Source organism: Emydura macquarii, unplaced genomic scaffold (genome assembly GCF_026122565.2).
Source record: "Emydura macquarii macquarii isolate MOO-44397 ecotype Brisbane River unplaced genomic scaffold, CSIRO-AGI_Emac_v2 contig_2805, whole genome shotgun sequence".
NCBI lineage: Eukaryota > Metazoa > Chordata > Testudines > Chelidae > Emydura > Emydura macquarii.
Window position 1 is genome coordinate 3,322,874 of NW_027132942.1, and position 27,302 is coordinate 3,350,175.

Sequence of the window (27,302 nt, forward strand, 5' to 3'; positions counted from 1 at the left end):
TGGGAGCAGAGGCGGAGGGTTAGCGGGGGAAGAAGAGCTAAAGCAAGTGAGAGGTTAGGAAGGGGGGATGTAGAAAACCCGGATTTGGGGCTGGTTTCTGGCTCTGTGGTCCCGTGGGGGCTAGGATTGCCGCAGAGACTTTGTACTGCTCCCCAGTGACCCTTCCAGATCAGTCTGACATGACTGGAAAGGTGGGCAACAGAGAAAAGGCAGCGCCCTGGTGGCCCCCCCATGGAAAGAGGGCAGGAGAGTAAGAGACGTCTCTGAAGGCAGCAAGGAGAGTGTTCGGCAGGAGAGGGCAGAGGCTGAGAATGGAGAGAATCTCTCAGACGCTACGGTGATCGGTGACTTATCTGCAGAGCCGGGTGAGGGGGATCGGTACGGAGGCCGGTAGGCTTAACCACCATGGGCCCATCTCAGGGTGGGGGGTGGATGAAGCCAGGCTGGTGGGGCTTCTGGAGGGCTTTGGAGGAGAGGAAGCGGCATTGTTGACAGAAGAGTCCCCTTGAACTGGGAGGTGGAGGACAGCTCTACACTCCGAACTTTTGCTGGCCTAGCTATGTCAGTCCAGGGTGTGCAGAGATGTGAAATGTGCCTAGTGTAGACACAGTTATACTTGTAAAACTGCACTTCTGTCAATGTAATTCGTTTCGCTTGTGTGTGTGGGAGTAGCGCTGAAATAAACTATACCACCAAAAGCGCAGTTTTGCTGGTATAAGCTGCTTCCACGCTAGGGCAAATTCGCCGCTGTCCGATCAACGTATCTGGATCGCCTGAGTGGTCAGTGAAGACCGGCTCAGTGGATCCAGAAATCGACGTACTAAGACCACCTTCTCAAGTGGCGTAGCGCTGCATTGACAGGAACGCGGTTCCCGTCGGCGCAGTGCAGTGAAGCTGGCGCGCAGAACAGAAGCACAGAAGTCGACAGGAGTTACGCAAGTTTTTTGCCTAGTTTGCGTAACTCCAGTCGACTGCCGCCAAATCTCCGAGGTAAGTCAAGACAAGCCCTAGCAGTGCTTTACTGGTAAGGCATACTGGTGTGTAGCACACCCAGTGTAGATCTGGCCACAGGGAGGGCCGTGAGAGTTGCTGTTAAGAGACGGGAATGCAGCCTCTCTGTGTGTCCCACCCAGTAGCACAGGAGACCCAGGCAGCCTGTGGCATGAACACTTGGCCTGTCTTTGAAGAAGAGTGAGGGCCCACAAAAGCCTTCCTGTTGCCCAAATGGATAGCTTTCCTCCTCTGGCTCCTCCTTATCCCCTAGCCTCAGTGGCACTTATGCTCTGGTTGAAGAGCTGTTTGCACCAACAAGTGATTCTGGGCTAATAACTAATGCACTAGCAGGTGCCTAGTGAAAGGGAAAGCAGGGCATGCTCTTAGGTCCCTGGTCTCTTGGCTGCAGTAGCTTGTTCCAGCAAGCAGCCGTTTCCCCATTCTCACTCCTTTCTGACTGTCAAATCTGTAAATAATGTTGCTGGCGTGTCTAACTAGATGCAGAATGTGATGGTGGAGGGGGAAGCCTCGCTCACCAACTCATACAATATTTATACAGGGGCTGGGAGTCAGCTGCGGTGACCTCAGGGGTCGCACAGTTAAACAGCTTCTGCACCCCGGTGCATTCTAATTGCTGCACTTGTCCTTTGCTCTGGAGAATTTGCCTGCTCTGTGTCTGGTGAAGCACGTGCTGATGGCAGCCTGTTCCAGAGGTGGGGGAGCATTCTCTCTCTGCAATGAAAGCCAAATTTGTTTTTGCTCACGCAGATCTAAATTGGGGCTTAGCGCTTTCATGGAAAATCAGATTCAGACCCTGTTATCCGGGGTGCCCGGCTTCTCAGAACGCTGCAGGCGTGAGAGAATCCTGGTGTGGTAACCGGGCTGAGAGCTTGCTTTAGGTATCATGTTCTGCCTTGCCTGGCTGTGAGTGGTTCTCTGGTTTTGTGCCTTCACATAGGAGAGGGTTTCCTTCTTCCACTGGATTTTTCTTTCCCTGATGATGTTTCTGCAGCTGACTTCAGGGAGGGGGCACAGAAGTTGGTTTGGGGGAGGGGGGGAAGGGGAAGTGTGGGATGGCTGCAGAGATGAGCTTGCTGTGCGTTTTGCTGCTGGAGAGACGAGGGCCATGCCAGAGGAGGGTCTTTGTCTCTTGGGTTCAGACTGCAGGGCTGTGCTGCGCTGCAAATGGATGCGAAAGAGGAAGCTCTTCTGCATGTGTTGCTGTGAGGAGGGGAGGGCAGGTGCGCGCAAGGCAGGGAAACTCTGTGTTTAAGGGACAGACGTTTCCCCAGCCCTTCAGTGCGCTGCTGGGAGTCTGTTGAGTAGTCCAGTGATGAGTGGTGGTCCCCAGTGATGCTCTCTCTAGAGGGGAGATTCTTTCCAATGGAAATTGAGATCCACAGGCTGAGCAGCATGCGGAAGCCCGGAGAGAGTGTGCAGTCCACCTGCCTTAATTGGAAGAGCTGTCATGAATTTTCTGATGTCGCTTTCCTGTAGGGTTTCTGGTGCGCATGGGGGACTCAGTGTTAAGTGTCTGCCGAGGGAGAGCTGTAAAATTTCAGGATGCACCAGCCCCAGGCCCACATGCAGCTGGGCTGCAGAGCTGCGTTTCCTATCATCAGAAATGTGAAGCCCTGCAGGAAATTCCACCGGTCCAGGGACCCAGCTGGCTGCCCACGTTCCTTAACCTGCCTCGTTGAGTTTAGAGGCTCCCTTCGTGGCCGGGAGCTGACTGCTCTGAGATTGGGGACTAATGACACTTACATTATATCTTTAGTTCCACCATCAAAATTGGGCCCAGTTGTGCTAAACTCACTGTGAGTCCCTGCCCCAAAGAGATCACAGTCTAAATAGCCAGGGCGGGCAAAGGGTGGGTGGGAGGAAGAAGGGAAGGGACTTGCTGACACTCACACAGAAGGTGCCCCCCATGTACCTTTGTTCAGAGATTTCCAGTAGCGGTACCTGTTTGGCCTGGGTATGTACTGCAGGCGTCCATGTGCCCATCCGGGAGGATCTCTCGAGCTGCATGGGTGAACTGCCCGTGGTTCCTTCTCCGCTGCCCTTCGACCTGGGACCCAGCATCAAGTGTGCCCGCTTTCCCTGCCTTGTAGCGTTAGCTTAGTTTGTTCTGCTGTGAGTTGCTTTTCCTGTTCTCCACCATCCTAGGCTAGCTGTTGGGATTAAGGAGGCCAGGTCTCACTCTGAGTTCTCTCAAGGGTCACTTGGCTGCTACCGCAGTCTTTCATTTTGTCTGTAGAAAGTTTTTGTTTTTTGCTCACCGCACGATGTTAAGATTCCTCAGGGGTCAGGTGAATCCTTTCCCACAGCCCCACCTGGGATTCGAACTTTGTCCTTAATTGTTTTATGAAACACCCCTCTGAGCCACTGGCTGCATGTTGTTTACTTCACCTGTCCATGAAAATCGCTTTCTTGGTGGCCATCGCTTCTGCCGGGAGAGTTGCAGAACTGGGGGCTTTAATGGCAGAGCCTCCATTTATCATGTTTTTCAAGGAAATTTTTCATTATAACCACATCCAAAGTTTCTACCTAAAGTGTTTTCTAAATTTCGTATTAACCAAGTCACTCCGCTCCCAGATTTTTTCCTGAAGCCACATCAGACTAGAGGGGACGCTGCCTTCCATGCATGTCTGGACAGAACCAACCCATTTAGAAAGCCTCCCAGACTGTTTGAATTGTGGACAGATCCAAAAGCTCCACAATCTCCACCCAAAGAGTCTCAAGGTGGATTTTTGAGTGTTCTGGCTCATATTATGGGTCTGTCAATCCCAGCCTCCTCCTAAGTTGCTAGCCAATTCTGCAAGGCCTTGGTCTACCTCTGTGGCATTCCTCAAAGATTGTCTAGGTGTTGAAATTTTTAAAGCTGGACTTCAGTACAAAATTTCCCCAAACCCCTGGTGCTTTGGTTCATGCCTCTAGGTCAGATGCTGCCAATGGCAATGCAGTTCTGCTGTCAGTTTTAGACATGGCTCTGAAGCTCCCTCTGTCTGTGGGGATGCTGCTCCGGAATCACCTGAAGTGGAGCAACCAAGGTATGCTTCCTGTCCTCCTTCCCTCGGCTTCAGAGTTTTCTCTCACTAGACTTGGTGGTAGAGAAGGAGCTGCGGGCTTTTATGTGTCCATGATAGGAGACTTGGGGGTTCCTGGGGCGCATGTGTGGGCTGAACTGGCATGCACCTTTGTTCAGAGATTTTCGGTAGCACCCCTGGGGAGACACATCTTGAAGAACTCCAGTTACTGCACGAGTAACTTCTCCTTTGAAACCCCTGGACATTCCTTCATCGATTTGGAAAGGTGCAGAGCCTCTGCTGGACCCTGGAGCAGGAAGCCAGACCCAAATCCTGGTCTCTGCATGGTAATGATATTGGTAAATTAAAACACAAAGCCTCAGTCTGATCTTGCTTCCACCAATAACTCATTGACTTCAAGTAGAGTTACTCCTGATTTATCCCAGTGTAGAGGGAAGCAGAATTAGGCCCGACAAGGAGAGCTATGAATCTCCTTAAGAGAAGCTGTTGAGCGTTAGCACCTAGATTTATTGTAGCGTCACGTGAATGCAATTGTTGATGAGCATTCTCCTCTGGGAGTCTGAATGCCCGCCGTATTACAGCCCTGCTTTTAATTTTGAGATTGCGTCTTGCCTAGACTCCAGAGAGGGCCAATCCCACCAAAGGGCCGGCCCCTGCTGAGTGCCGTCAGCTCTCATTAGATTGAACGGCAGTTGAGGGTACCCTGAGCTTTTCGGGACTAAGCCTGAAGCTAATGAGTTGAATGGTGACTCGTCGAGCCCGGTGCATTGTGGTGGAGTAGCTGAATTGTTTGTCTTGGGTATGAACCACACTCCTCGTCAGCTCCTGGAGCTGTGACTGCCGTATTCGTTTGCCTGGCAGCTCCGGTTTGAGCGTCAGGTTCCTGCCACGCTCCTTTGTCCCAAGCAAAGCTTGAGGAGGCATGGAGAAGACAAGGATATTGCCATACGGATGAAGGATGGCAAATGCCTGTTGAACTCTTTGCTGCATGCAGGATGGCTCCCTGAAGGGTATATTCTAGTGCCGTGGTTCTCAAGCTATTTCCCATTGTGGGTCGCACATGCAGCTCTCTGTGTCATGTGTGCCACATCCACACAATACACACACTACCTGTGTGACCCTGAGAATGCCACATGAGCTGCAGCTGTGTGCTGACTGGGCCGCAAGTGGCCCACGGCGTGCAGGTTGAGAACCGCTGGGCTGGTCTTTAAGAGCGCCAAGGAATGGGAATTGCAGCGCTCCTCTTCGGCCTTTCTGGCAGAAATGTACCTTGCACATGCAGAAAGATTGCTTCCCAAACATGCTGCGGAGAGGAAAGGACTGTTCCCAACGTGAAGGCACTAGAATAATTGCTTCGGTCTGGGCTTGTTGGCCTCATTACACTAATTCAGTTAAAGATTAAGGGAAAACAATAACACACTCCAGTGAGTGGGCTTGTGTGGGAATAGCTTCCCTTCTCAGGCGCTTGGCTTGCGATCTTGTGCATCACCACACCTCCCAGGGCCCTGCAGTCACACTGGTGTCTCCGCACGCCTTGTTGTGTGCTCTGCCTTGCATGTTGCATCCTGTCTCTTATTACCAATGGAGCATGGATGCCTTTTAGCTGCTGGTCAGCCCTCATTAATATCTGGAGGTGACAGGTTGACATTTGTATGGAAGACTTTCAGTGACCTTTGTGTTGTGCATGTGGTACCCAGCTCTGGCTCCTTTATCCTGCTGGTTCCTGGGAATGCATCCCATCTCTTTTCAGAGGGGCAAATCACTCTTTAACCGCTTCCCGGCTGCCAGCAACATACGTGACTGCCGAGCCGTTCCCTGTAGAACATCCAGTCAAGTGAATGGAATGCCCGGCTGTCTTGGCGTGCGACTGTCTGTCTGTCGGGGGGGAACGGGGTGTCACTGCTACACCGGTGTGGCAGGGTGTGCTGATCTAATGCTCGCTCAGAAGATGCGGGAAGCTGAGCGGGGTGAAGCTTTAGTGCCGGGGCTGATGGCAGGGAGGATGGCTGGCTGGGGATGATGGGGGGATGTAAAGGAATTCTTTAGAGACGAAGACGCTGCTGCTAGACTATTAAGCCTGGTATTTCAGGCTGAGTGTGGCCCCGCTCATGCACACCCTCTCTAGGAACTCGGATACCACGGCGATGGGTAAAAAAGCCTGGGTCACCCCTCGAGCGATCCTACCTGGTGCTCTCTGTCCGAGAGTTCTCCACCCTGGTCAGTAGCAGCGTGCTGTCCTGGGACCCTGGATTCTGCCGTCCCATCCAGGCTCAAGGACCACAGCTGCCAGCTCAGCAATGACATTTATTAATAGCAGAGCTTTGAAAAAGACAGCAAGGAGCCTCGGCAGCGGGAGCATGTGGCTCGGCCTCCTCCTCTCCTCAGCCCATCCGAGGCACGGCTGCGGGTGTTGAAATTCATTAGTGTTCCCTGACAGCCGACAGAGGCTCGCGCTGTCTGTTCCCACTTCCTTGCTCTCGTGTCCCTGCTTCGTGCACACTGATATTTAAAGCTGATGTGCCGCTCACAGGCTGTTTGCACTGACAAGCTCAGGGGCGGTGGAGAGAACTGCGATGGTGGAAGGCAGGCATGGGGCGGGCGAAGGCGCTTGTCTCGGGGTTGGTATGAAAACGGAGTGCTCTTTTGACCCTGGCAAGCGTACTGTCTTTCTCCAGCTGCTGCTTGTAAATTTTAGCTGCAGCTGCCTCTTGGGCTGTTGGGAGGGCAGATGCGAACGGGTTCTCCTTTGCACTGGGCATCAGGGTGGGAACCAGACGCTAGCGTAGCACGAAGCGCTGTTCTCCAGCAGGAACCAGTAAAGCAAAGGAACATCCAGGCCTGGCGGGGGAACCCCATCTTTCTGATCACTGTCCCCATCCCTCCTCTCTCAGAAGTCTTGTGAGTGGGATGGCAGCGGAGTCCAGCGTCTATGAATTGAACCAAGCTGCAAGTATCTTCTCTCTGGCTTTGTTTTGAATGGGTGGTGACTGAGCGGGGCAGGGCCTGGCTCCCCGGCTGTGCTCTGTCTGGAAACAAGGCTCAGAGCTGGGTAACTGCTCCTGTCGTTACTCATCGGAACCTCACGGGAAGGAACACAAATGGGCAACTTGTCCTCGTCTGCCCCTGCCTCTGTTCTGTTCCCAAGTGGTGCCTGTGGGGAGGGAGCTCCAGCTCTGCCCTTCGTAGCGAGCTTTGCATGTGGTTAATTTGCTCAGGTTTGTATCTGGGCTTTGCCAGGCCACCGCTGGCCCTGTGTACCTCACCAATCTGCAGGTGGGGCAGGAGGCCGAGGGCAGTGGCTAGATCCCTTGGGAGCCCTTCTACGGGAATTGAGAACCTGTGCTTTAGACGCAGTCCAGCGAGTGTGCAAATGGAAAAGGGGGCTTTGCGTGCCAGGCAAGTCATAGCTAGCCAGAAATAAACAAACCCGCCTCGGCTTTACAACTGTCAGTAAAATCCTCCTCGGCCAGTTTTGTGATAGAAAACGGTGGCCCATTGCAGAGACCTGGTGGAGGTGACGTGCATGATAGAAACACTTGCTACCTGGATGGGTGTGGGCATGAAAGTATGTCATGAATGTTTGGAAGAACTTGACACATTGCGTTTTAGGTCCTGAACTAAATTCTTTTTGTCGTTCAATTGCATACAGTGCTTTTCTCCACTTCCTGACTTGTCATGTTGTGTGTGTAGTTATCAACAACTGCAGTGTCCCTCCTGAGAGGAGGGTGTTTTTCAGTGAAGGGTGATTGTTGTGTACCAAAAATGGAGAAGAATATTGTATCTGTTGACTCGGCAGAGGGAATTTAGTTCAGGGCACAGTTACCCAAGTATCACAGCCCTGAGAGGTCATAACTTCTGCCTCTACACCTAGCGTTGACTTTCACAGCTCCAGTTGTCTCAGAGGATTTTTTTTCCTGGCTTCGTTGATGTATGTTGTGTCACTGGCCAGGGATACTCTATCTGTGCTGAAAGGCAGCCATGTGTTTGTTGTCCCTGAACAGCTGAGCGTGAAGTCACCAGGACTGTCCTCAGAAGTCAGGCAGGAGGGGACAACTTTCCTTTGTAGACCAGAGCTAATTAATATGGGCACACTGACTTGGAAAGTTGTTTTTTAAACTGATTTAATTAAAACCAGTGTGCATACTCTTCCAAGGGGGGCTTATTTTGGTTTAGTTTAAATCTGTTTCCAGTCAATTTAAGATAAACCAGAACAAGATGGATTAAAATGGATGAACTTTTTGAAAAAAAATAGGATTTTTCTTATTTTGTTTGTTATAATAAACTTTTCTTTTAAAATGACATCTGAATTTACTGCAAAATGTGTTAAGGCCTAAACTTCTCTCAAAACATTTAAATAAAAAAATAAATTTGCTGAATCCTTGCATGGCTATCAAAATCTTTGTTAAAAGCTGCTTTTCCATATAAAGCAAGAATTGGGAAAAAGTCTAAATTTTGAGGTCAAGCTTTATAAGTGTGGAACAATAGTAATAAATAAGCAATAGACCATTCACCATTTTCTAACATACTAAAATGTACAATTAATAAGAGTCTGAAAATATTAAGCTATTATAGTTGCTTAAATAAATGTATGTAGTTATAGTGTACCTCCAAGGTCGCAAAAAGAAATGCCAAATCTAGTATAAAGGCTGTATTTAATTGCAAATCAACATGTTTTTACTGCTGTATCAACCAGTGAGAGTGCACCTTTCTTTAGAAAATAACTGAAGTACAGATGGAAAAGTTGAAAAAAAGGATTTAAATTGAGGCTTTTTACTTGGTGATTTAAATCATGATTTAAATTGTCTTGATTTGAATCAATCCACCCTGAACCAAAATAAAGCCACTATCAAATGTGGCAGTACTTCTCTTCACAGGGGTTTGTGCTGGTTTAACTAATTGCTTTAAAGTCACTCCTTTAGTTAAACTGGCTCAACTGCCTCGTGTAGACAAGCCTTTAGCTGCGTTTGTATAACTACCGTCTTTGGTACCTGTTTCTCAGTCTGACCTAGCATCTTATCTTACCCAGTACGCGGCTATTCTACCCCCGCTGCACAATCTGTATTAGAAAGGGAGGGGCACCCAAACCTTCCAATGCTTGCCAGGTTCCCGAGGGGCACATCTTGCGAGGGAACGTTTTGCTGCCTCTTCACCTGAATAGCCACGTGCTGATCAAGACGGAACAACGCATCCTGGGAGCTGTAAACGTAGGCTGCCCCTCTGCTAAAACTCAGAACTCCATGTTCTGCAGGGAGCCTTCGGTCCATGTTTGGTCACCCCTGCTTTAAACCATGTGGCATTATTGAGAGGGATTTCTAGCTCTCCCTTTCCACATTGTCCTTCTGTTTCCGTGCTCTGCAAACCCCCCCCCGTTTTGTGCTGCCGTGTCCATGTGGCTTGGATCGGATTTGCCCGTTTCCCTCGGAGCTGACAGTGTTTGGGAGGGGAAGCGGTAGGATTGCAGGGCCAGAGAAGTATGGTGAGAAGAAGCTGATAGCTGCTGCCTCCCCTCCCCACTCCAGCGTGCAGGGGCTTGGCAAGATTGTAATTAAAGTATTCTGCATCGGTTACGCAACGAGGCCCACAATGCATGTTTTTCTGTTTTAAAGGCTGAGACCAGGTCCATAAATATCAAGATTTAATGTCCCCTTATCTTTGCTTGTTCTTCTAATTGGCTCAATATCAATACACCCTGTGTGTAGAAAGTGGCCCAATTTCTTTGTCTTCTGACATCCTGAACCCAGAAGCAGATGGACATTAACCAACTCTGATTAGTCAGGAGACTCGAGCATTAATTTTTTATACACTAGCACCACCTGAGTGACTGAATTCAATTACGTCTTCCCCCTCTGCCTTCCGTGTTAATGTGGTGGCTCAAAGCAGAGACTAAGGAACCTGTTGAAAATGAGAAACCCCTATTTCTTAGCTTGACCCCCTGGATAATTAGGGTTAAATTGATATGCTATCGCACCGGTGACACATTTTATCTGCCTCTGTTTGTACAAGAGGATACAATAGTGGAGGAAGGACCAATTTGTGCCCTGCTCTAGCTACCCAGACCGAGATAAAAGGTGTCACTGGTACGATAACGTCCTCGCCTCGTGCTCCTTTATCGTTGCTCAATTTGCTATTTTTTAATCCCATCTTTCTTGCTTTCAATACCCTTGGTCATATTTTAACTCCATGCCATCGCATAATGATGCCCTGCTAAATGTGTGCGGAGATAGGCAGCTCTGGCTTGACAGCCTTCCCTGATAACCAAATTCCTGCCCATCCATCATGCGCCTGCCCTCCTTAACTTAAAGGAAGTGATGACTAAAGCGTGGCCGTTTATCACCGCTGAGCTGTGCACTTCTTACCCGATTGGAAAGCTGGCTTCAGAGGGAGAAATAAAGCCATGTGACCTCGCCTCCCATTTGCATACTGCTCCTCTCTAAGCCCCATTTACTTCGCAGTGTATGAAGAAGCAGGGCGGTGGTGGAAAATGGAGCTCTTCTTGTGTGTCCAGCCTGCCTAAAAATGGTGCAGAGCTGCTCCCACTGGCCAAAGCAAATCTGAGAGTTTGGCTGAATTAGGACGGTGTGCTTTGCATGTCCAGTCCTTGCATTTAAAATACCTCTGTTCTGTAACCCTCACAACCCCTGGTAAATACCCCTCTGTCCCAGAGAGACCTGCGTTTTGAGAGCCCGTGGTGGTAAACTGCAGGCGTCTTTGCTGCTGAAAGGACAGCGTCTGCATAGACAGGTGTCTGCTCTAGCATCAGCTGGAAGATCCTGCAGTGAGTTTGCATTCTTCACTGTGTATAGGTTGGGAAGTGAAAGCTTAGGGCTGCGGTCAGCACGTCAGGCAGCCAGCATACTGCTAAAGTGTTGGGTGCCTTCACGGTATCAGTCTGGGTGTGTGAAGTGGGGCAGTAACTAGGGGAGCGGTTCACAAACCGGACGGATCACACCAGTGCAGGTGGATGCAGGTCTGCAAACTCCCTTGTGGGTTTGTCCCATCGCCATTCGCAGGGCAGGCTGGGAGAGGAAACCTGTCACGAGCTGCGCAGTCTGGGTCAATGTGCTAGTGGAGGGCACCGAGCTCTCTGGGAGCGAATGCCTGCTCTGCTCTTACCAGAGCCTGGACCGAGGCTCGGACCCCTGTGGAAAACAGGAAATCCTTCCCTGCTGTCACAGTAGCGTGTGGACGCTGCCATTGAGTAGAGGGCGGACTCTTGCTGTAACCATTACAGTCCTAAGTGCTCACGTGATGTGGCTCTTTCTGCCGCTAGTGGCTGGACCACAGAGGGGTCTGAGTCAACTGCTGCCTGGGAGCTGGGTCCCTTAGCTCGGGCAGCAGAGGCTCATGCTTCTGGATCCAGAGGTCCTGGGTTCAAGCCCCTCCTGCTGGCATCTCGCAGTGCTTCACAAAGATGAGTGTGTTGCTTTTGCCAATTTACGGTTGGGGGCGCTGGAGCACAGAGAGGAGAAGAGACTGTGTCCCCAGGCCATGCGGCAGGTTGGGGGCAGAGCCCGGATCTCCTGACTTCCAGCCCTTGGGCTCCATCGTGATGGAAATACTCTGGGTACGATCCCACATGAGGGTTAGCCTCCAGCTTAGGTTGCTAAGAAGAACTAGGCTGCTGCTTTATTATGGGCCAGATCCAAATCCCAGGAAGGTCAGTGGAAAATTTCCATTTACTTTAACTGGAGATGGATGAGGCCCTCTGTGCGTAATAGCTCTTGGGCTAGAAGAAAGAACCTAGATTTTAGCGAGGTTACCTGCTTGTTGACTGCTGTGAACCTCCTTTGCCGTTAAGTATCAGCACTTGGAAAGGTTGACAGGTGTAGCCGCCAGACAGCTCCTTGTTTGAGGTGCCTTCGTTTCTTTCTGAAATCGACTTTGATTTAGGTACAGCTTCCTGCACTGTCTGATTGGCTCTCCGTGACGTCATGCCTGGTCTGTAAAGCCTAGTAAAATGCCCAGCTCAGGCTGTTTGTAATGTGTGAATTCTATTACGTGATGGCAGTAAGCGACCCTGGGGCATGTATTACAGGGCAGCTGGCTCTAGGATCATGCAAGCCATGCCCAGAGAGGAATGGACTGCATGTGTATTGCTGAGCCAGTAAATCACCTCCACAGTAGCCCTTCCGCTGCCCCCGAATTGCCTCCTTTTGACGAGCTCCGTTCTGCTGAAGGGTTGTCATTTGGGTCTCTGGATTGAGTGACCCCGGGCCTGGTCTAGAAAGGTTCAGTACTCTCCACTAAAAAAGCCTCTGTCCAGCGCTGTGGACATCTTCAACAATAAACGAACAGATAGCCTGATTGCCTCTGATCAGAGCAAACCTTCCTGTAATCACCTAAATATAACTAACCTCCCTTCATAGCCCCCAGTGAAGTCCCAAGGCTCGGCTGCCCAGCCCTGCCCAGTACTTGCCTTCTCATGGGCAAGGACAGCCCTTGCTGTGTGCCCTGAAGGCTAGCAAATCCAGGCTGTTGCAGACTGAAAGCAACTTCCAAAGCTACAACCCTAATGCCCGGCTCCCCCTTTCTTTTACCAATGGGCCTTCAGCTCCCGTGCCTCTCCTGGGGGTGTGTCAGGGTGTCTTAGGGCCTGTGATCTAGCCACACAATTACTGGAGCATGTACCTGGACCTAAAAATCTTGCTGTGTGGAAATCCAGAGCCCTTCCCATTTTCAGAGCCCTGGGCCGGCATTGTCTGGCTTACACGTGTACACTGACCCTGCAGATCATAAAACAGCTTGGCAAAGGACGCCACGGAGGAGGTGTCTGAAAACAGTCTCCCCCGAGGCTTTGCAAGGAGTATGCGTCACCTCCGTCCCCAGGGTTTAGACCACAAAGACCAAGCAGAGTGAGCACCATGTAGTGATAGCTGGGTCCTCCGTGTCCTGCGGCTTGGCAGACCCGTTGTCTGTCAAGTCTTTTTGGCATGTAAGTTTTGCTGGGGCAGGGAGCTGCCTTTCGTACATTACTGGTGAGTATGACTCACGGCATCCCAGATGCTTCAGCCCTGTCCTTCCACTGGGGGAGGGATGAGCACCGTGCTGAAGGTACACACAGCCCTCGTGTAAAACGTCCACCCTCCTTGTTACAACAGCCCACGGGAGGCAGCTTGGCAGCCTGCGTACGTAACCGGCGCATAGCCAGAGCCTACGATCTTGGCTGAGTCCCAGCTCTCAGGAAACGCTTGCCAAGGGTCTTGGGACCCTTCTGAAGTGCGGCACGTTAAGTGAACTCAAGGATCTTGCTGAATAGAGCTTGGAGTTGGTGTTGTCGGGATACAGTAACTGAATGGAACCTGCTCTCTTTCCTCTCTTACAGGTTACCAGGACAATGCCAGTATTTAGGGCTGCCGGTTGCTGATTACTTCAAACAGTGGATTAATCTGAAAAAGGTACTTTTTATGCAAACCACCATGGTCCGTCCCCCCCAACCCTTCCCGCCCCCCCTTCCTCTTCTGCTCTTCGAGGTGGTGTTTAATAACTGCTGCTGTTTTGCATTGAAATGAAGGAGTTATTTTCTCAGCGGCTGGGGCTGAGCGAGTCCTTCGCCAGCTCCCTATTGTATCTCCTCTAATAGAGTCTGACTGTACTTGATGGAATATGCTCCTGTGCAGCTGCGGAGAATCCCATCCTGGCAGGTCGAACGCTGCATACATCTGTGCATAATAGCACAGCACTCAGGGGCACCTTGGTTGTGTCAGCTTGTACGTTGCTCACCGTGTGTTCTGTCTTCCAGGGGTTTAGAGTTCCTAAGATCCCTTTCCCTCCAGGCTGAATCCTGGTTGGTAGTTCCTCCGCCCAGGGAGCTGTGAAGTGTTTATGGGGAAGCCTTCTAGTTAAACACATCTTCTTTATATGCATTTTCAAGAAACAATACCCCTCTGTCCACTCTCGCCCCTCCCCAAAAACCAAAAAAAACCCCCACACTGTGGCTAAGACAGGCCTGCTCCTCAGCTCACGCCCTGCACTTCCACACCAGAAACCCCGCAGAGCAGGATATCTTGTTCCCTGCTGCGGGGGTTTCACAGCGTCAGCTGCATCTTGCATTGCTCTGTGGCGCCCCTTCTGACTGCTCGAGGAGTGGCCTGGCTGGGGTCCGAAGGGAGTCCTGTTCAGGCCTCTCTGGCTGCGAGGAAAGGCGGCGGGATGCCGAAACTGCCGAACGGTGCAAATGGGAGGGGTAGAGAAAACGAGGGAAATTACAAGAGCTATGAAGGAGCGTGAGAGCCTCCGGAAGATTAAAGCGGGGTGGTAATTCCTTTAAGGGCTTTTACCCCACGGGGATCTCTTGTGCCATGGAATCTCATGGTTTTGGTTACTCGCCCTTTCCTGATAATTCAGGACTTGGTAAACAGAAATTGCATGAAAACAGCTCTTCCGAGTGTTGGGTTTTGCTTTTTCTTTTCTTTTCTTTTTTTTTCAATGTATTGTTTTAAATGAGAACATGAGCGACAGGCCGAGCAGCAGCAAAAGGACAATGTGCATGATCTAGTCCATCAAAGCGGGTAGAACATGCACTTCGCCAGGGATGCTGGCAGCACGTTCCCCGTTGAACTTGTCAAGGGGATCTTGCCTTCCGTGCTGTCAGAGCAAATCTTTTGGCTGATTGCTGGGCCTCTGTAAATGAAATCTGAAAGCACACCGGGGCATTCTGCAGTTCAGTGACCATTCATGATCGCCATTTGAAGTTCACTAAACTTCTGGGGAATGGATAGCAGCAATATAACCAGCCGGTTGATTGGCACAAACCCCCCTCCACCCCCACCAAACCCTTCGCTCTGTGGTTTGCTGTTAACTGGCTGGGCTCTAAGCTACACTCCACCTCCTGGCTGTTTGCAGGAGTCCTAGGCTACCTGGTTTAGCAAATTAGGAGCCTGCATTCATCCCAATCCAGTGAGACATGTGGGCACCGGCTTTTCAGGTGTGTTGTTTCAGCCGATACCCTCACTGAACACTGGCAGCAGAGCAGCCAAGCACCGGGCTGCAGGAGGGAAAGAATCGCTTGACATAGCTCTGCCCTTCACATAGAGGGGTCGTGGGATGGGTGTGGAGGCGGGAGGCGGACTGCTTCCAGAGCGCCTCTTCCCCATTCAGGAGTCGTCTCTTTCAGGCTGCTCAGAGAGGGATCGCTTCCCTCCCTATGCGCCCCTGAAAACAACCGTGGCATTTAACACTGAGCGCCCACTAGCTGGTACCGTGCGGCCTCGGCCCAGCTTGAAAGGGAAGCGGACTGCTGGGCCTGCTGCGTGTGACTAAAAGCTCACCTACTTGGGTCCTTATTTAATAAACAGATGCTCCACCCCCAGGGCTGGGTCCTCTCCTGCCACTCGCAGCCCCGTTCTTGAGGGGTGTTCACATTTGGGGAGCCACACGTGTATTTCTGAGCTGTGGGGCGGGGTAACTCTCTGGCTTAGGTAAACAATTTGCCTAGATGTGGCCTTAACTGGTATCATGTCTCAGAACTGGCTGTGGTCCTCTCTGCTACCATGGGGAGAGTATGGGGTAACCAGAGACCTGGATTTCCTCCTCGCTGCTCAGTTCTCCTGCAGTCCCCGGATGCAGTCCAAGCCCCGAACCCGCCTAGGAAGGCCATGTGTCTATGGTAGGCAATACGCTGGGCACTGGGAGAGTCGGCTGTGCCACTCCCCTGCTGCAAATCCCTTCCCCTCTCGGTCTCTGCTGTGATTTCTCTGTTTACTATGTCAGCTCTTCAGGGCAGGTCTGTCTCTGTGTCTGACCGGAGCCCAGCACAGGGGGGCCCTGGTCTCGTTTGGGGCTTTCAGTCTCTACTGTAATCAAAGTAAAAAATAACGACCAGGTAGGTGAGCAACCGGACTGGACCCCCCCCCTCCCAGTGGCTCAAACAACTCTCCATCCTCTCTTCCTCCTGGCGTATTCCTGAGTCGCCTGCCTATAGCCTGATCCTCAGGGCGAAAATCTTGGTCAAGATGCTGAGATTTCTGTGAATCAACCGATTTCCAGGGCGTGGCTCGAGCAGAGATTTTGTTTCAAATATTAAGAAAACAATTGGTTTGAGTTTGAATGAAATACGTAACTCAAGCAATCTTTCGACAGAATGGTAAAACCTGCGCTCTGTCACCTCTGCATTTGAGTTCATTGTCAATAAGAGAGCGCTACTGAATTAAAAGAAATCGCTGCCGCAAACCGAAGTACGTCCAAAGAACGGGAGTACAGTGCTCACAAAATCACAAGCCCATCTAAGGGTCTGCGTGTGGGCGTGTGCTTACAGACCTACAACTTCAAGCACAAAATAGTTCTGCTGGACTTCAGTGCAGCTACTCATGTGCTTAAACTTGGGCAGGTGCCTCCGTACCTTGCTGAAATGGGGACCTAATCATGGTGTCTTCAGGCAGTGGCAGCCCTGATGGACTTCTGATCACCTTCCCCTGGCCAGCAAACCCTGTAAGCCACGTCCTGAAACATACCATTTACTCATAGCACCAGCCTGTCGTTGCCATCTAGGCTTTGAGAGGAGTGATGTCAGTTGATGAAAATGCATGTAACATACTAGCATAATAATTCCACCAAAGGTGCCTTTATACACTGTTTAAAAATAACAGCAAGTCCTGTTATAGAAGCCCCAACGTGCATGTTGGGGTTGGAGGAAATTGCTCCCAAGTACGTTTTTGGGATGGGCTTAGTTTATTAGTGGTCTCTGGTAAAGGGTCTTAAAATACACTGTGTATTGAGATGAGCAGAGTGAGAGAGACTGCATGCTGCAGAACTCAGCAGTTGTGGGTGGAGTAAAACGCAATGGAGAAGGAGGGGAGCATTGTCTTTTGCGTCTATAATACCCCAAATTTACACTGGTTTTCATCCCAGTGAGCCATGCTTCTTGCTCTGTAATAACCACACGCTGTATTTGCACGCAATGGTTTTATGGGAAGCTGGGCCGTTGCGGCTGCTCTTCGGTCTCCAGCATTTTGCTTAGATGTCGAAGTTCCTCTGCTGACTATTAAAGTAGTCTGGGAACTGGTTCACACACTCTGCCTTGGGTGCCATACTGATGGTGTGCAAACGAGTCTCTTGCAGCAAGATGAGTTGTCCACCTGCCCATTCTTCTCTGTCTGAACCAGAGCATTTCTAACACACCCACTTGGTCTCTCTGCACTGGTCAGAGACTCAGAGAGACTAGTTTAATTGAGACCGTTAGTTTAATTTTATACATAGCAAGAAATGCTTTGGCGCCCGGGCAGGAGTTAACGTGCACGTTACAGACCAGCCTGGCGGCTTTGTAGGTTAGCACCTTGTGCTGTCAGAAGAAAGACCTGGGGTTTGGTGCTGAGGCTTGCGGCTCTGTAGCAAACCCTTGTGGTCGAGGTAACAGCCACGTTGGAAGGCTGTTCTTTGCCTGGGGCTCTCCTCCACCGCGAAAGGTTGTCGGGATGCAGAGCCTTGGGACGGGCAGAGCTGTCTTTCACCGAGGACAAAAGCCAAAGGAAAAATGGCTCCATGCAGCTGAGCGTGTTGACAGAAGTTTTACTTTCCCCCCGCCTGCTCATGTGCCCCTCCACTGAGCCTAATCGCTGCTTGCTGACATTTGTAATGTCACTGAGCGATCTGGTATCTTTAGTGAACTGTCAACGCAGAGAGCACTCGGGGCAGGGAGTTTATCGCGCCCTTTGCTGGGATTAGATCAGAATTCAGGGAGGGCTGCCACGGAGATGGATTTTATGAGAATGCTTCTGTATATCAGATAGCCCCCTCAGCAGCGAGAGCTGCTGTACCGTCTAGCAGCTTCCGTTACACTTCTGTCAGCCTTTGCTCTATCGGCAGAGGGTCTGTGGATCAGGATTAAGGTGCATTAACGGAGCTGTCTGCTCCCAGCTGGGAGCTCCAGACTGCAATGGCAGAGGGTGCTTGCAGATCTGGGTTGAGGGGTGTTGGTGTAGGAGTGTGTGAGTGGGAGTGGGTGAGGGTGAGGGTCAGGACTGACATGCACTGGCAGAGCTTTCACACGCCTCTTTCCCCTCAGTGCAAAATTCTACCCAAAATACACACAACAAACTGTATTGACTGCAGTCTGAAGTATGTCTTTTGTGCTTGCATAGTGCCGTCCATCTTTAGAGCCCACATCCCTTTATGAAGGCTGGGGGTGTATCATTATCCCCACATTACAGCTGGGGGAAACTGAGGCTGAGAGATGAAGTGACTTGCCCAGAGTGAGGCAGTAATGAGGCAGAGATGTACCCCAGGCCAGCTGGCTCCCAGCTCTGAGCTTGGCCCACTCGAAGGGGTTCTCAAACTTATTTGATCGCACCCTCTTTCTTTGCATCTGCAGTAGTTTATGTCCCTTCCCCCCGCCACACAAGTGCATATCTCGATATATGCAGTGGTGGTGCTTCACTTGAATCAGTTTCAGCTGCTTTGTCTCTCACTCGTGTTGGGTTTTTTTCCTGTTGCACAAATGAGCCAATGATCCATTGTAAGAAGAGCAAAAGCAAAGCTGCGATTGTCGTGCATGCTCACAATGAAATGTGCAAACGGATTAACGTGCGGGAGGCAACGACTGTGCATAACGCTGTGTGAGCTTGACAGAAATACGTCAAAATGCACAGCGCCATCTAGAGTCCAGTGCACAGCGCCAGCTGAGGACCTTCTCTGTCTGGAGGAATCAGCTTTGCTGGTTATTTGTTGCTGCGTGCAGTAAGTTTTCGTTCCCTGAAGCTTCTCACGCTCCCCTCTCCCCTGAATACATTCCGTGCCTCCCACCCCCAGCCAGTTTGAGCGCCTCTACACTAGACCACAGCTGCCCTACCCGGCAAGCCAGAATCAAATTATTTCCCAAAGAGTATCCTGAGATAGCCTAGACTGTAATAAAATCATCCTGCAGTTAGTGTGTATTGTAACGGGAGGGGTGGCTTTTCTTTAGGCTTGTTCCCTGCTCCTTTCTCGGGCTTTGCGGTTTCTCATGACAGCTCCTGTTTAGGTTAGCGATCTGCTAGGTCAGATTGGGTGTCCTGGCCATGGTAAACCTCCATGTTAAGGATTTAGAGCTGGAGTCAGTGTCACTTGGGATCTAAGGGTAACAAAGTACCTGTTCTGGAAATGGACAGACAGCATTAATAAAGGGCAGCCAAAAACCCGACAACGAGTGAGTTAATGCTGCCCGAAGGGGTAAAAGCTTGTACAAATACATCAAAGCAGGGTGTAGTTCACGAGAGAAAGTCAATCCAGCAATTTATGGGGAGGGGGTGAAGTTGATGAGGCATCTAAAATGTGTGACCAGTGATGTACTCTGTAAAACTGGCCTGAGCAAGGAAACCATTGGGGAAAGAGGTCCAGACAGTTCAGCAGGTTATGAAGAGCCATAGCCACACAACTGTGGCTTGAGGGAAGATAAGACAGCACTTGGTCCTGCTGGATCTGAGAGTCCAGAGTTAATGTTGCCGAAGCAATTCTGCTCTAAGCTCTGCGCACACGTACACATGCTGTCGTCCTGTCGCTCCTGTCAAGTGTGGAGACTGTCGGGAAGCTTTTTCTGCTGTGTGGCTAGTGAGTTCTCTTTTGACTGTTTTTATTTTCTCTTCCAAAAACAAAATCTCCTGTTAGGAGTTCAGGCCTGTCACGGCGCTAACCTCCCGGCGGACAAAGCTTTGGGCACGTTTGAGCATAGTTGGTGAAGAAATGTAAACATTCCCAGATGATGATGAGTTGCCCCTAGATACCAGGGTAGCAAGTGCTTTAGAAATACACCTAGGGTGAGTGAGGTCTTGAAGCCACTGGGAGTTTTACCTTTGGCTTCAGCAAGGACAGGATTTTCACCTCCTTAGCTTTTGAACTCCTTCCTCTAGAGATGCATCTCAGCTTGTCCTAGTGGTGATCTCCTACAATGGTTGTAATGTGTTCCAGCTACCTGCCCATTGCAGTATCCGCCAGCATGAGCAGATGCAGCCTCCTGCTTTGCTGGAGATGTCTGTGAAGGGGAGATGATTCCCTCTCTGGGACCCCCTAACCCCAGTCCTGTGAGGAATAAACAAAGAGCAGCTGGCTGTGAGGGTGCTAACAGTCTGTGGTCTAGCACTCTAAAACGGAAAATTCCCCTATCAGATTCCATCAACCTCAACTTTCCTGAGGACACCCCTGGCACAGCTGCCCCCCTGAGATGGCTCCTTTCTGCGGAGGGTGAAGGGTGTATGATGTTGCAGTATTTTCTAAGTAGCATGTGCCATTGCACATAATTATGTCAGTGCTGAGATAATTCAGTGACAGACACTATAGAAAAACCTAGGGTAATGTGCAGTGTACTTTCTTTGCTGGAGAACTTCTATATCCACAGATCCAGGTGAGATGCTATGACGTTTCGGGGTACAGTCCAGACCAGTGAGGACTGACCTGCAACCTTGGGTGCCTACCAGAGCCTTGCTGCTCTAGTTCCCACTTGGGCCGCTCATGAACAGCATACAAGTCACACTTTGAGTGGCTGTGTGTAACTCGTCGCACTCTGGCTTCCACCAGCCTTGGTTACCACATGCAGGGTGACCATAACACACTCCCAGTCCCGGATTTCCCCCTGCCCCCCAAATACGTATTCTGTACTGCACTGTCGAGCCCTCTCTTGGACGGTTCAGATAACAAAGGTCTGTTGTCCCAGTAAGGGTACAATATACAACAACTTGCCACCTGAAATGGAGTTACCGCACAGTTCACAACACTGCATTACTTTTGATTAAAGAACAAAAAAAAAGCATGTTTAACCATCAAGAGAAGTTTTAAGTGAATACAAGTATTAAGGCATTAAAGTCAGAAATCATTACAAGAAAAATAAAGATAAAATGCTTCCCACTACTAAAACTTTACAAACTAGGTTTTGTTTAAGGTAAAACTTTTACCACGTGCTTCCAACTGCATTACTGACCAATTTTCAGGTCAGGATCCCTCCCAAAGCTAAAGAGCTGGGTTCCTTTGTCGTCTTAGGTGGAAGAGAGAGAGATGGACGGAGAAGAGAGAACTTGGTGTTTTTGCCCCCTCTCTTATATAGTTCAGCCACCCTTTGAAATGCATTTCCCTGAGAGTGACCCCCTAGATACAGTTCTTTCCAGCTCCGAGCCATGAGATTTGGAGACTGGTAGGGGGGAAGTGTGCTAAGATGCAGATCTGTTGGTTCCTGCCCCCTTTCCTTGCCAAAGAATGGCCACTTGATAGGTGATGGCCCATCAGCTTGGATTACACCAGGCCAGCGTCAGCTGGTCTTTGGGAAACAGGCTTGTCTGGTAAACACACTTCAGTCATGATTTCAGCTTATGTCCATAACTTTACCTAGCATGTTGTGAGGTGCATTTCACCATGACATTATTGACTGTCACGTTGTTAATTTTAAGTGATACCTTCCCAGGCCTATTTTGTACAAAGATTATTACAGCGTAGGGCATGAACACTGGTGCACTTGTTCACAGGTGTATTCGAGGATTTTGAAGGAATTAGCTAATGATGTTATCAAACCATTGACAATTGTTATTTCTAAAGTCATGGGGAGGGAGGGAGGGAGTTATCAGAGGAAGAAAAGCAAATATGGTATCAACCTTCCAGATGGGAAAGGAAAGCGATCTTGGCACCTGTAAACTTAACTCCAGGCTCCAGTAAAAAAACCCAAAACAAACCTCAAATAAATATGAGGAGAGAGAATCTGTTCTGTATAGCAATGTGCATATTAGAAACACACAGATTAGATTAAATACAGGTTGAATGATGCTTCATTGCTTGGATCATCTTAAAACTACACTGCACAAAGCTCAGGAGAACATAAAATATAGAGTGATCCTGCACAGCCTGGAAGGTTGGTCTGCATGACTGAATGGACCTTTTCTGGGTCCAGTTTTTATTGATCTTCAGCTTCGTGTGAAATGTGAGCGTGAAAGCTTAAGATAAGTTTGGTTTTTTTTGTTAATTTAGTTTAATTTTATTTCGATTTATAAAAGTATTAAGAGTTGCCCAACTGATTGTCGTCCTCCTCTAGATTAACAATTCTTTCTCCCGGGGGAAAGGTCAGTTACTGTTGAAGGCAGATCAACAGCTTTTGGAGAGGAAAGCTGAGAAGGGCGTGTTTGTCGAGATGTGGTCCCTTTCAGCTTGTTCTGCGCCTGGGTTCCTGAAAGTTGCTTTCAGGAAGTTTAATCTCAGGAGAACTGTCCAAATTGCTAGCTGTTACTGCACATGTTTATGCATAGCTTGTTTTTGGATATTGCTACTTTTATAAAATGCCTGGCACCACTGGAAGCGATCAAAAGAAAGGGGAAGTATGGCACGTGCAAAGCAGACTTCTAGCTGCACATTAGGGGCTAGATCCTGCACAGCACGTTAGCAGCTGCTTAGCTTTAAGTGTGTGAGTAGGGCCTACTGCTTGGTGTTGAGTACCTATTTAAGAGAGGGAGAGTGCGCCGCCCCTTGCGGGGTGGTTCCCTAGCTGAGCACGGCGAGGTGCTGTCCTTCCACTCCTCGAGCTACCCACCCCTCGGATCTCTCGAGCCCCGCCTGTGGGTATCTTGGCGTTGCGGTTTCAGTGCACTTCTCGCTGTATTGTTTCCTTATAGCGGCAGTTCTCTTGGAGGCTTTTGATTTCCAAGAGTACCAAAGCTCTGTGCACATGACCCTGGGTACCATGTGATACAGTGCAGGGCGAATGGCCAAAGGATTAATCGCGGCAAGGATGTAGGTGTGTGTGGCTCTGATCCACATGGCAGGCAAGCCCTCTTGCCTTCCGGTGACTGAACACAGCCAGCCTTGTACCACTTCTCCTTTAAATCTGTCATACAGCTGTCTGAACTCTGAAATTTCTTTCACTCTCTCCCTTGCCTTGTTAACATGTGTTGCCTTTGGGGTAATCAGGGAAAAAATATTATGTCCTTTTACAATTACCGGGTTTTGGAATATTAAAATGTCTCTCTGCATCGGCAGTGTTATTTTGATTGGTATTCTAACCTTTGACTAGCCCATAAAGCGAGCCGCTCTTCAAGCCAATATTGCAGGACTGAAATTTAATTCCGAAATGATTCCAGATAATAGGGAGACAGATAATATATGCATGAAGGATATTATGTTTGGACTAAATGCAGCAGGGCCAGGGCTTGGGAGTTGAATAATAGCCCAGAGTGAGTTATAATCTGTGGGACAGAAATACCTTACTGTCAGGGCCAGGAGAGGAACTCTTAAATCAAAGGGAACGAGGACAGCGGAGAGCCAGAGGATAGTCAGCTGAGATGGAAAGGGCATCCGGGAGAGGCCTTAAAGGAGCAGCCGTCTCCGTCCCACTGCAGAGGGGCAGTCACTGCTGGCTCCATCACCGGCAGGGCTGGGTAAAATTACCTTTCCTGGGAAATGCCGCAAGGGGGAGGTGGGTGGAATTCTAGTGTGGACAGGTTCTTTCCTCCACCCACACAATGTTTACACAGACTTTGTGCCTCAGTTTCCTAGAGGCTCTGAGCAAACAGCCGGAGGGGGAATACCTCCCTGCGCTTGAGTTTGGAAACTGCATTTTTGCCAAGCACATGCTGTTGGTTTTTGTGAGGGCTCCAGGCTGAGCCCTTGACCTTCAGGCCTCCCGTGTGTCTGAATCAGCCCACGGGCAGGACAGCCTCCTGTCACAGGTCACTGACGAGCACTGTAGCTGGTGCACTAGGCACAGGAGAGATGGAACCATTCATGCTCCAGAAGCTTTGGAAGCAATGTTACATCTTCAGCGCCGTGTCTGTTCTCCACCCCTCTGCGCTAAGGGTTTGTGCGCAGCTTTGGTGACTGTGACACAAGCACAGGCACATTTTTCACTAGACAGTAGCTCCCCTTAAGAGTTTTACCAGGACGCTGTGCTTACAGGGCATCTTAAGCAATGAGGGCAGAACAGCCTCTCTCCAACGTCGCCAGCAACATCACAAAGTGCCTTATTGCCACACTGTGCTGTCTATAGTGGGCATGACCCGGGCCTGGGTACCGAACTGATGACCTGCCAGCCCAGAGGCAGGAGCATGATCCATCAAGCCATGCTTCCTTTATATCAGAAATGCCGGTTTAAAAGGGGGAGAGAACAGATGAGCGCGCAAGTTTAGTTCCCAAAGTGCCACTCTCAATACTTACCCCATTTCTGGGAGCTGCAGCGTAGGACACACATTCGCTCTTGCTGCATGCAAGGAGATCATTCCAATGGCTGAGGGTAGCCCCGTTCGCACCGTGCGCTGCCAGCAGCCCCGAGATAAACTGACATGAATGTGGTCAGTTCTGGAAAAAATAGGCCTCTGAAGCTGTTGTTCTTGGTTGTGAGAGACATAAATACATATGCTGGAGAAAACCTACATGAGAGCAAACCACATAGCAGCCCCGTCACTGCCAGAGCCGTGTTGGAGTTCAGGATACGGTTCGAAGCATCACACCAAGGAGGTGTTACCTGGGGGCGTAACCAGGAGTAATGGGCTAAAACTAAGACAGGGAAAATTTGGGACTGGACTGTCAGGGGAAATGTCTTGGCAGTGAGATGGCGTAGGCTGGGGAATAGAGAAGTGATTGTCACCTTGTCACTCTTCAAAGCTAGACTGGGCAGTGCATCGGGAAACATCCTGAAGAACGCAGCCCTGCGTTGGGCTGGAGATTGAGCGGATGCCATCTCCACCAGCTGTGATAGTGCAGAAGTGCACCTGAGCAGATCTTATGCGGGGTTTGCCTTAGACTGACAGGAGCCTGGGATTGTCAGTGAAGGCTCTCACACTAGTGTAGAACTCTTCTCGCAGGTTGGGGGCCTGACCCTGCAAACACTCCCCTATGGGAGACGGGGTCTCAAGCTGTCCTTGACTGGTGTGGCTGGGTTTTACATACCATGCAGATTGCTGTAAGTGCAGATTTCACAGGAGGCCGGTTACGGAAAATCTCTGTTTCAGCACTGGCTCTCCTGCTTTTGCAGGGCCTCAGTCAGAACTGCACTGTTGTGTGGAACGTAGGTTGGTTTGTGTTGACTGGCCTTGGATTTTTACTGAATCTTAAAGAACAAGACAAATTGCCCATCTCAGCACCCTGCACCTGCCTGCCTGAACCTCCCTGAGAGACGTGAGCGATCCAAGGGGGTTGTATGCTTCAGGACTAGCTGGATGGAATTCTCTGGCTTGTTTTATACAGGAGGTCAGATTAAGTGATCAGTACGGTCCCTTCTGGCCTTAAACTCTATGAATCTCGTAGAGAGGCCCGCAGTCAAACAAATGCTTGGAGAGCAAATAGCAAAACTCTGTTTGAGGAGCGATTATTGGGCACATGGAGTTGCCATTCTTCCCAGTTTACATGTGATTGCTGCTTTGACTCTGTGACTGTAAGGACAGAGCTATTTCTGAGCTACATCAGTGTGAAAAGGTGCACTTCAGTCCTGTTACACAGAAAACTTCTGTTGGCTGTGTGCTCCAGGGAAAGGTGTGTTTTGGCCATGTGACATCCTAGTATAGATCAGGCACATTGTAGTTCTTATGTGTTTGCTGGCTGAGATGAATGCTAGCTTTCCTCTAGTGTTAATCTCAACCTGCTAACCCAGTGCAGAATTACAGCTTGCCATGTCTACACGAGGATTTTGAAAACCTACCTCTTCTCCAAGTGAAGACCAGGCCTTGGCGGGGTAGAGGTAGGAAAACCCCATGTAACAGGGATTCATGGTGCAGTTTAATCTCTTCCAGCCCTTCTATGAACAGTCTGATTCTGTGCTATACAAGTAGCTGAACAGGTACCAGTTTTAAACTCTGAAATATCCAAACCTGAGTCTCAGAACAGTTCCTCCGGAGCTGGACTGTGGCACGTCACATCTCCTGCTGCTCAGAATGCTGGTGCCCCAGTTCTAGCTCCGGTTTAGAATGGAATTCCTGATAGATTTCGACTGTGTCTACACTACAGCATAGCTATGTTGGCTGTAGCCTACACCAACAGAACATGGTTAGCTACGTCAACGGAAGCGCTCTTCCATCGCCATAGCTGCACCTACACTGGGGGTTAGGTTGCTTTGTTGTTTTTTCACCTAGCTTTCAGGGATAGCCCAAGCGTTCGCTATTCCAGATCTGTTGGTTCCGGCAGCAGAGAAGGAGTGCGGGTCACTGGCCTTCAAGCTCTTATTTCCTAGAGCCCCCAGCCTATATTCCTCATTTTGCCTTTTGTGAGGCGGCCTTTCTCGAGAAGGTGCCTGTAGCCCAGGGGTGCTCAACCTTTTTTTCTGGGACCCTCTTTGAAAATATTTCTGCCTGTGATGATTCCCCCCCCCATGCCATTCCATCCTTACTAGTATGCATGGGGGCTGACAGCTCGCGACTCCCCCATAATAACCTTGAGAACCCCTGCGAGGTCACGACCCCCAGTTTGAGAAACTCTGCTCTAGTCCCAGGAACACCACAGGTCTGATAGTTACGGTAACTGATGGGCATTGGGAACGAGATGTTGGTGTGTCTAGGGTGGAAGTTCTTTGTTCTTCTTCAAGTGCTTGCTCATGTCCATTCCAATTAGGTGTGTGTGAGCGCCTGGTGCACTGTTGCCGGAAGGTTTTTTCCCCAGTGGTACGCGTGGGGTTGGCTCTGGAGCCCCCTGGAGTCACACGTCCATGGCGTCCTATATAGGGCCCTGCTGACCCTCCGCCTCCTCAGTTCCTTCTTACCGGCAGACTCCTACAGAGGGGTAGGCAGGTGGGCTTGGAATGGACATGAGCAACACGTCTCGAGCAACAACAGTTACAGAAGGTTAGTAAGAGTCTTTTGCGTTTCTAATGCCAAGTGCCCCAGGTCATGGTGGTTCTGTTGGGTAACATTCCATGTCAGGTGGTATCACGTATTGTTTGTTTTATGGCAATGTTTTGAGGATGTAACCAGGATCAGGGCCGTGTTGTACTGGGTGCTACAGAGTCACCGTGCAAGAGATGGTTCCTGCTTTGAAGAGCTTACAGTTTAAATAGACAAGGCAGAAACATGGTGGGAGGGGAAACTGAGACAGAAGGAGGTGAAGTGACTTGCCCCAGGTCACAGAGCGGGTCAGTAGCAGAGCCATGACTAGGAAGGTCTCCTGGCGCCCAGTGCAGTGCTCAATCCACTCGGTAGGACTGGAGACAGCAGACAGCTGTGTGCACTCATCACGTTTATACCAGAAATGCCCTTCTTGTTTCAAATTGAAAATGCAGCGGGGTTAGAGGTGAGTTAGTGTGCACCACTCGTATGCACACACCTTGCCATGCTTGGCGGGGGAAAGGCGCAGAAGCAGGTATGCAGATCCCTGTGTAGTGCTTTCCACTTAAGAGCCCTA

The 27,302-nt window shown here is 50.0% G+C and overlaps 1 protein-coding gene across 2 annotated transcripts in view; it reads left to right on the forward strand.

Annotated features, from left to right (window-relative positions):
- Positions 1–27,302, forward strand: part of ERI3 (ERI1 exoribonuclease family member 3) — a 218,188-nt gene that overhangs the window by 62,215 nt on the left and 128,671 nt on the right. For both annotated transcript variants that reach the window (XM_067567777.1, XM_067567778.1), the window contains exon 6: positions 13,363–13,435. In XM_067567777.1, the coding sequence (XP_067423878.1) occupies positions 13,363–13,435 (73 nt within the window). The remainder of the gene's footprint in view (positions 1–13,362; positions 13,436–27,302) is intronic.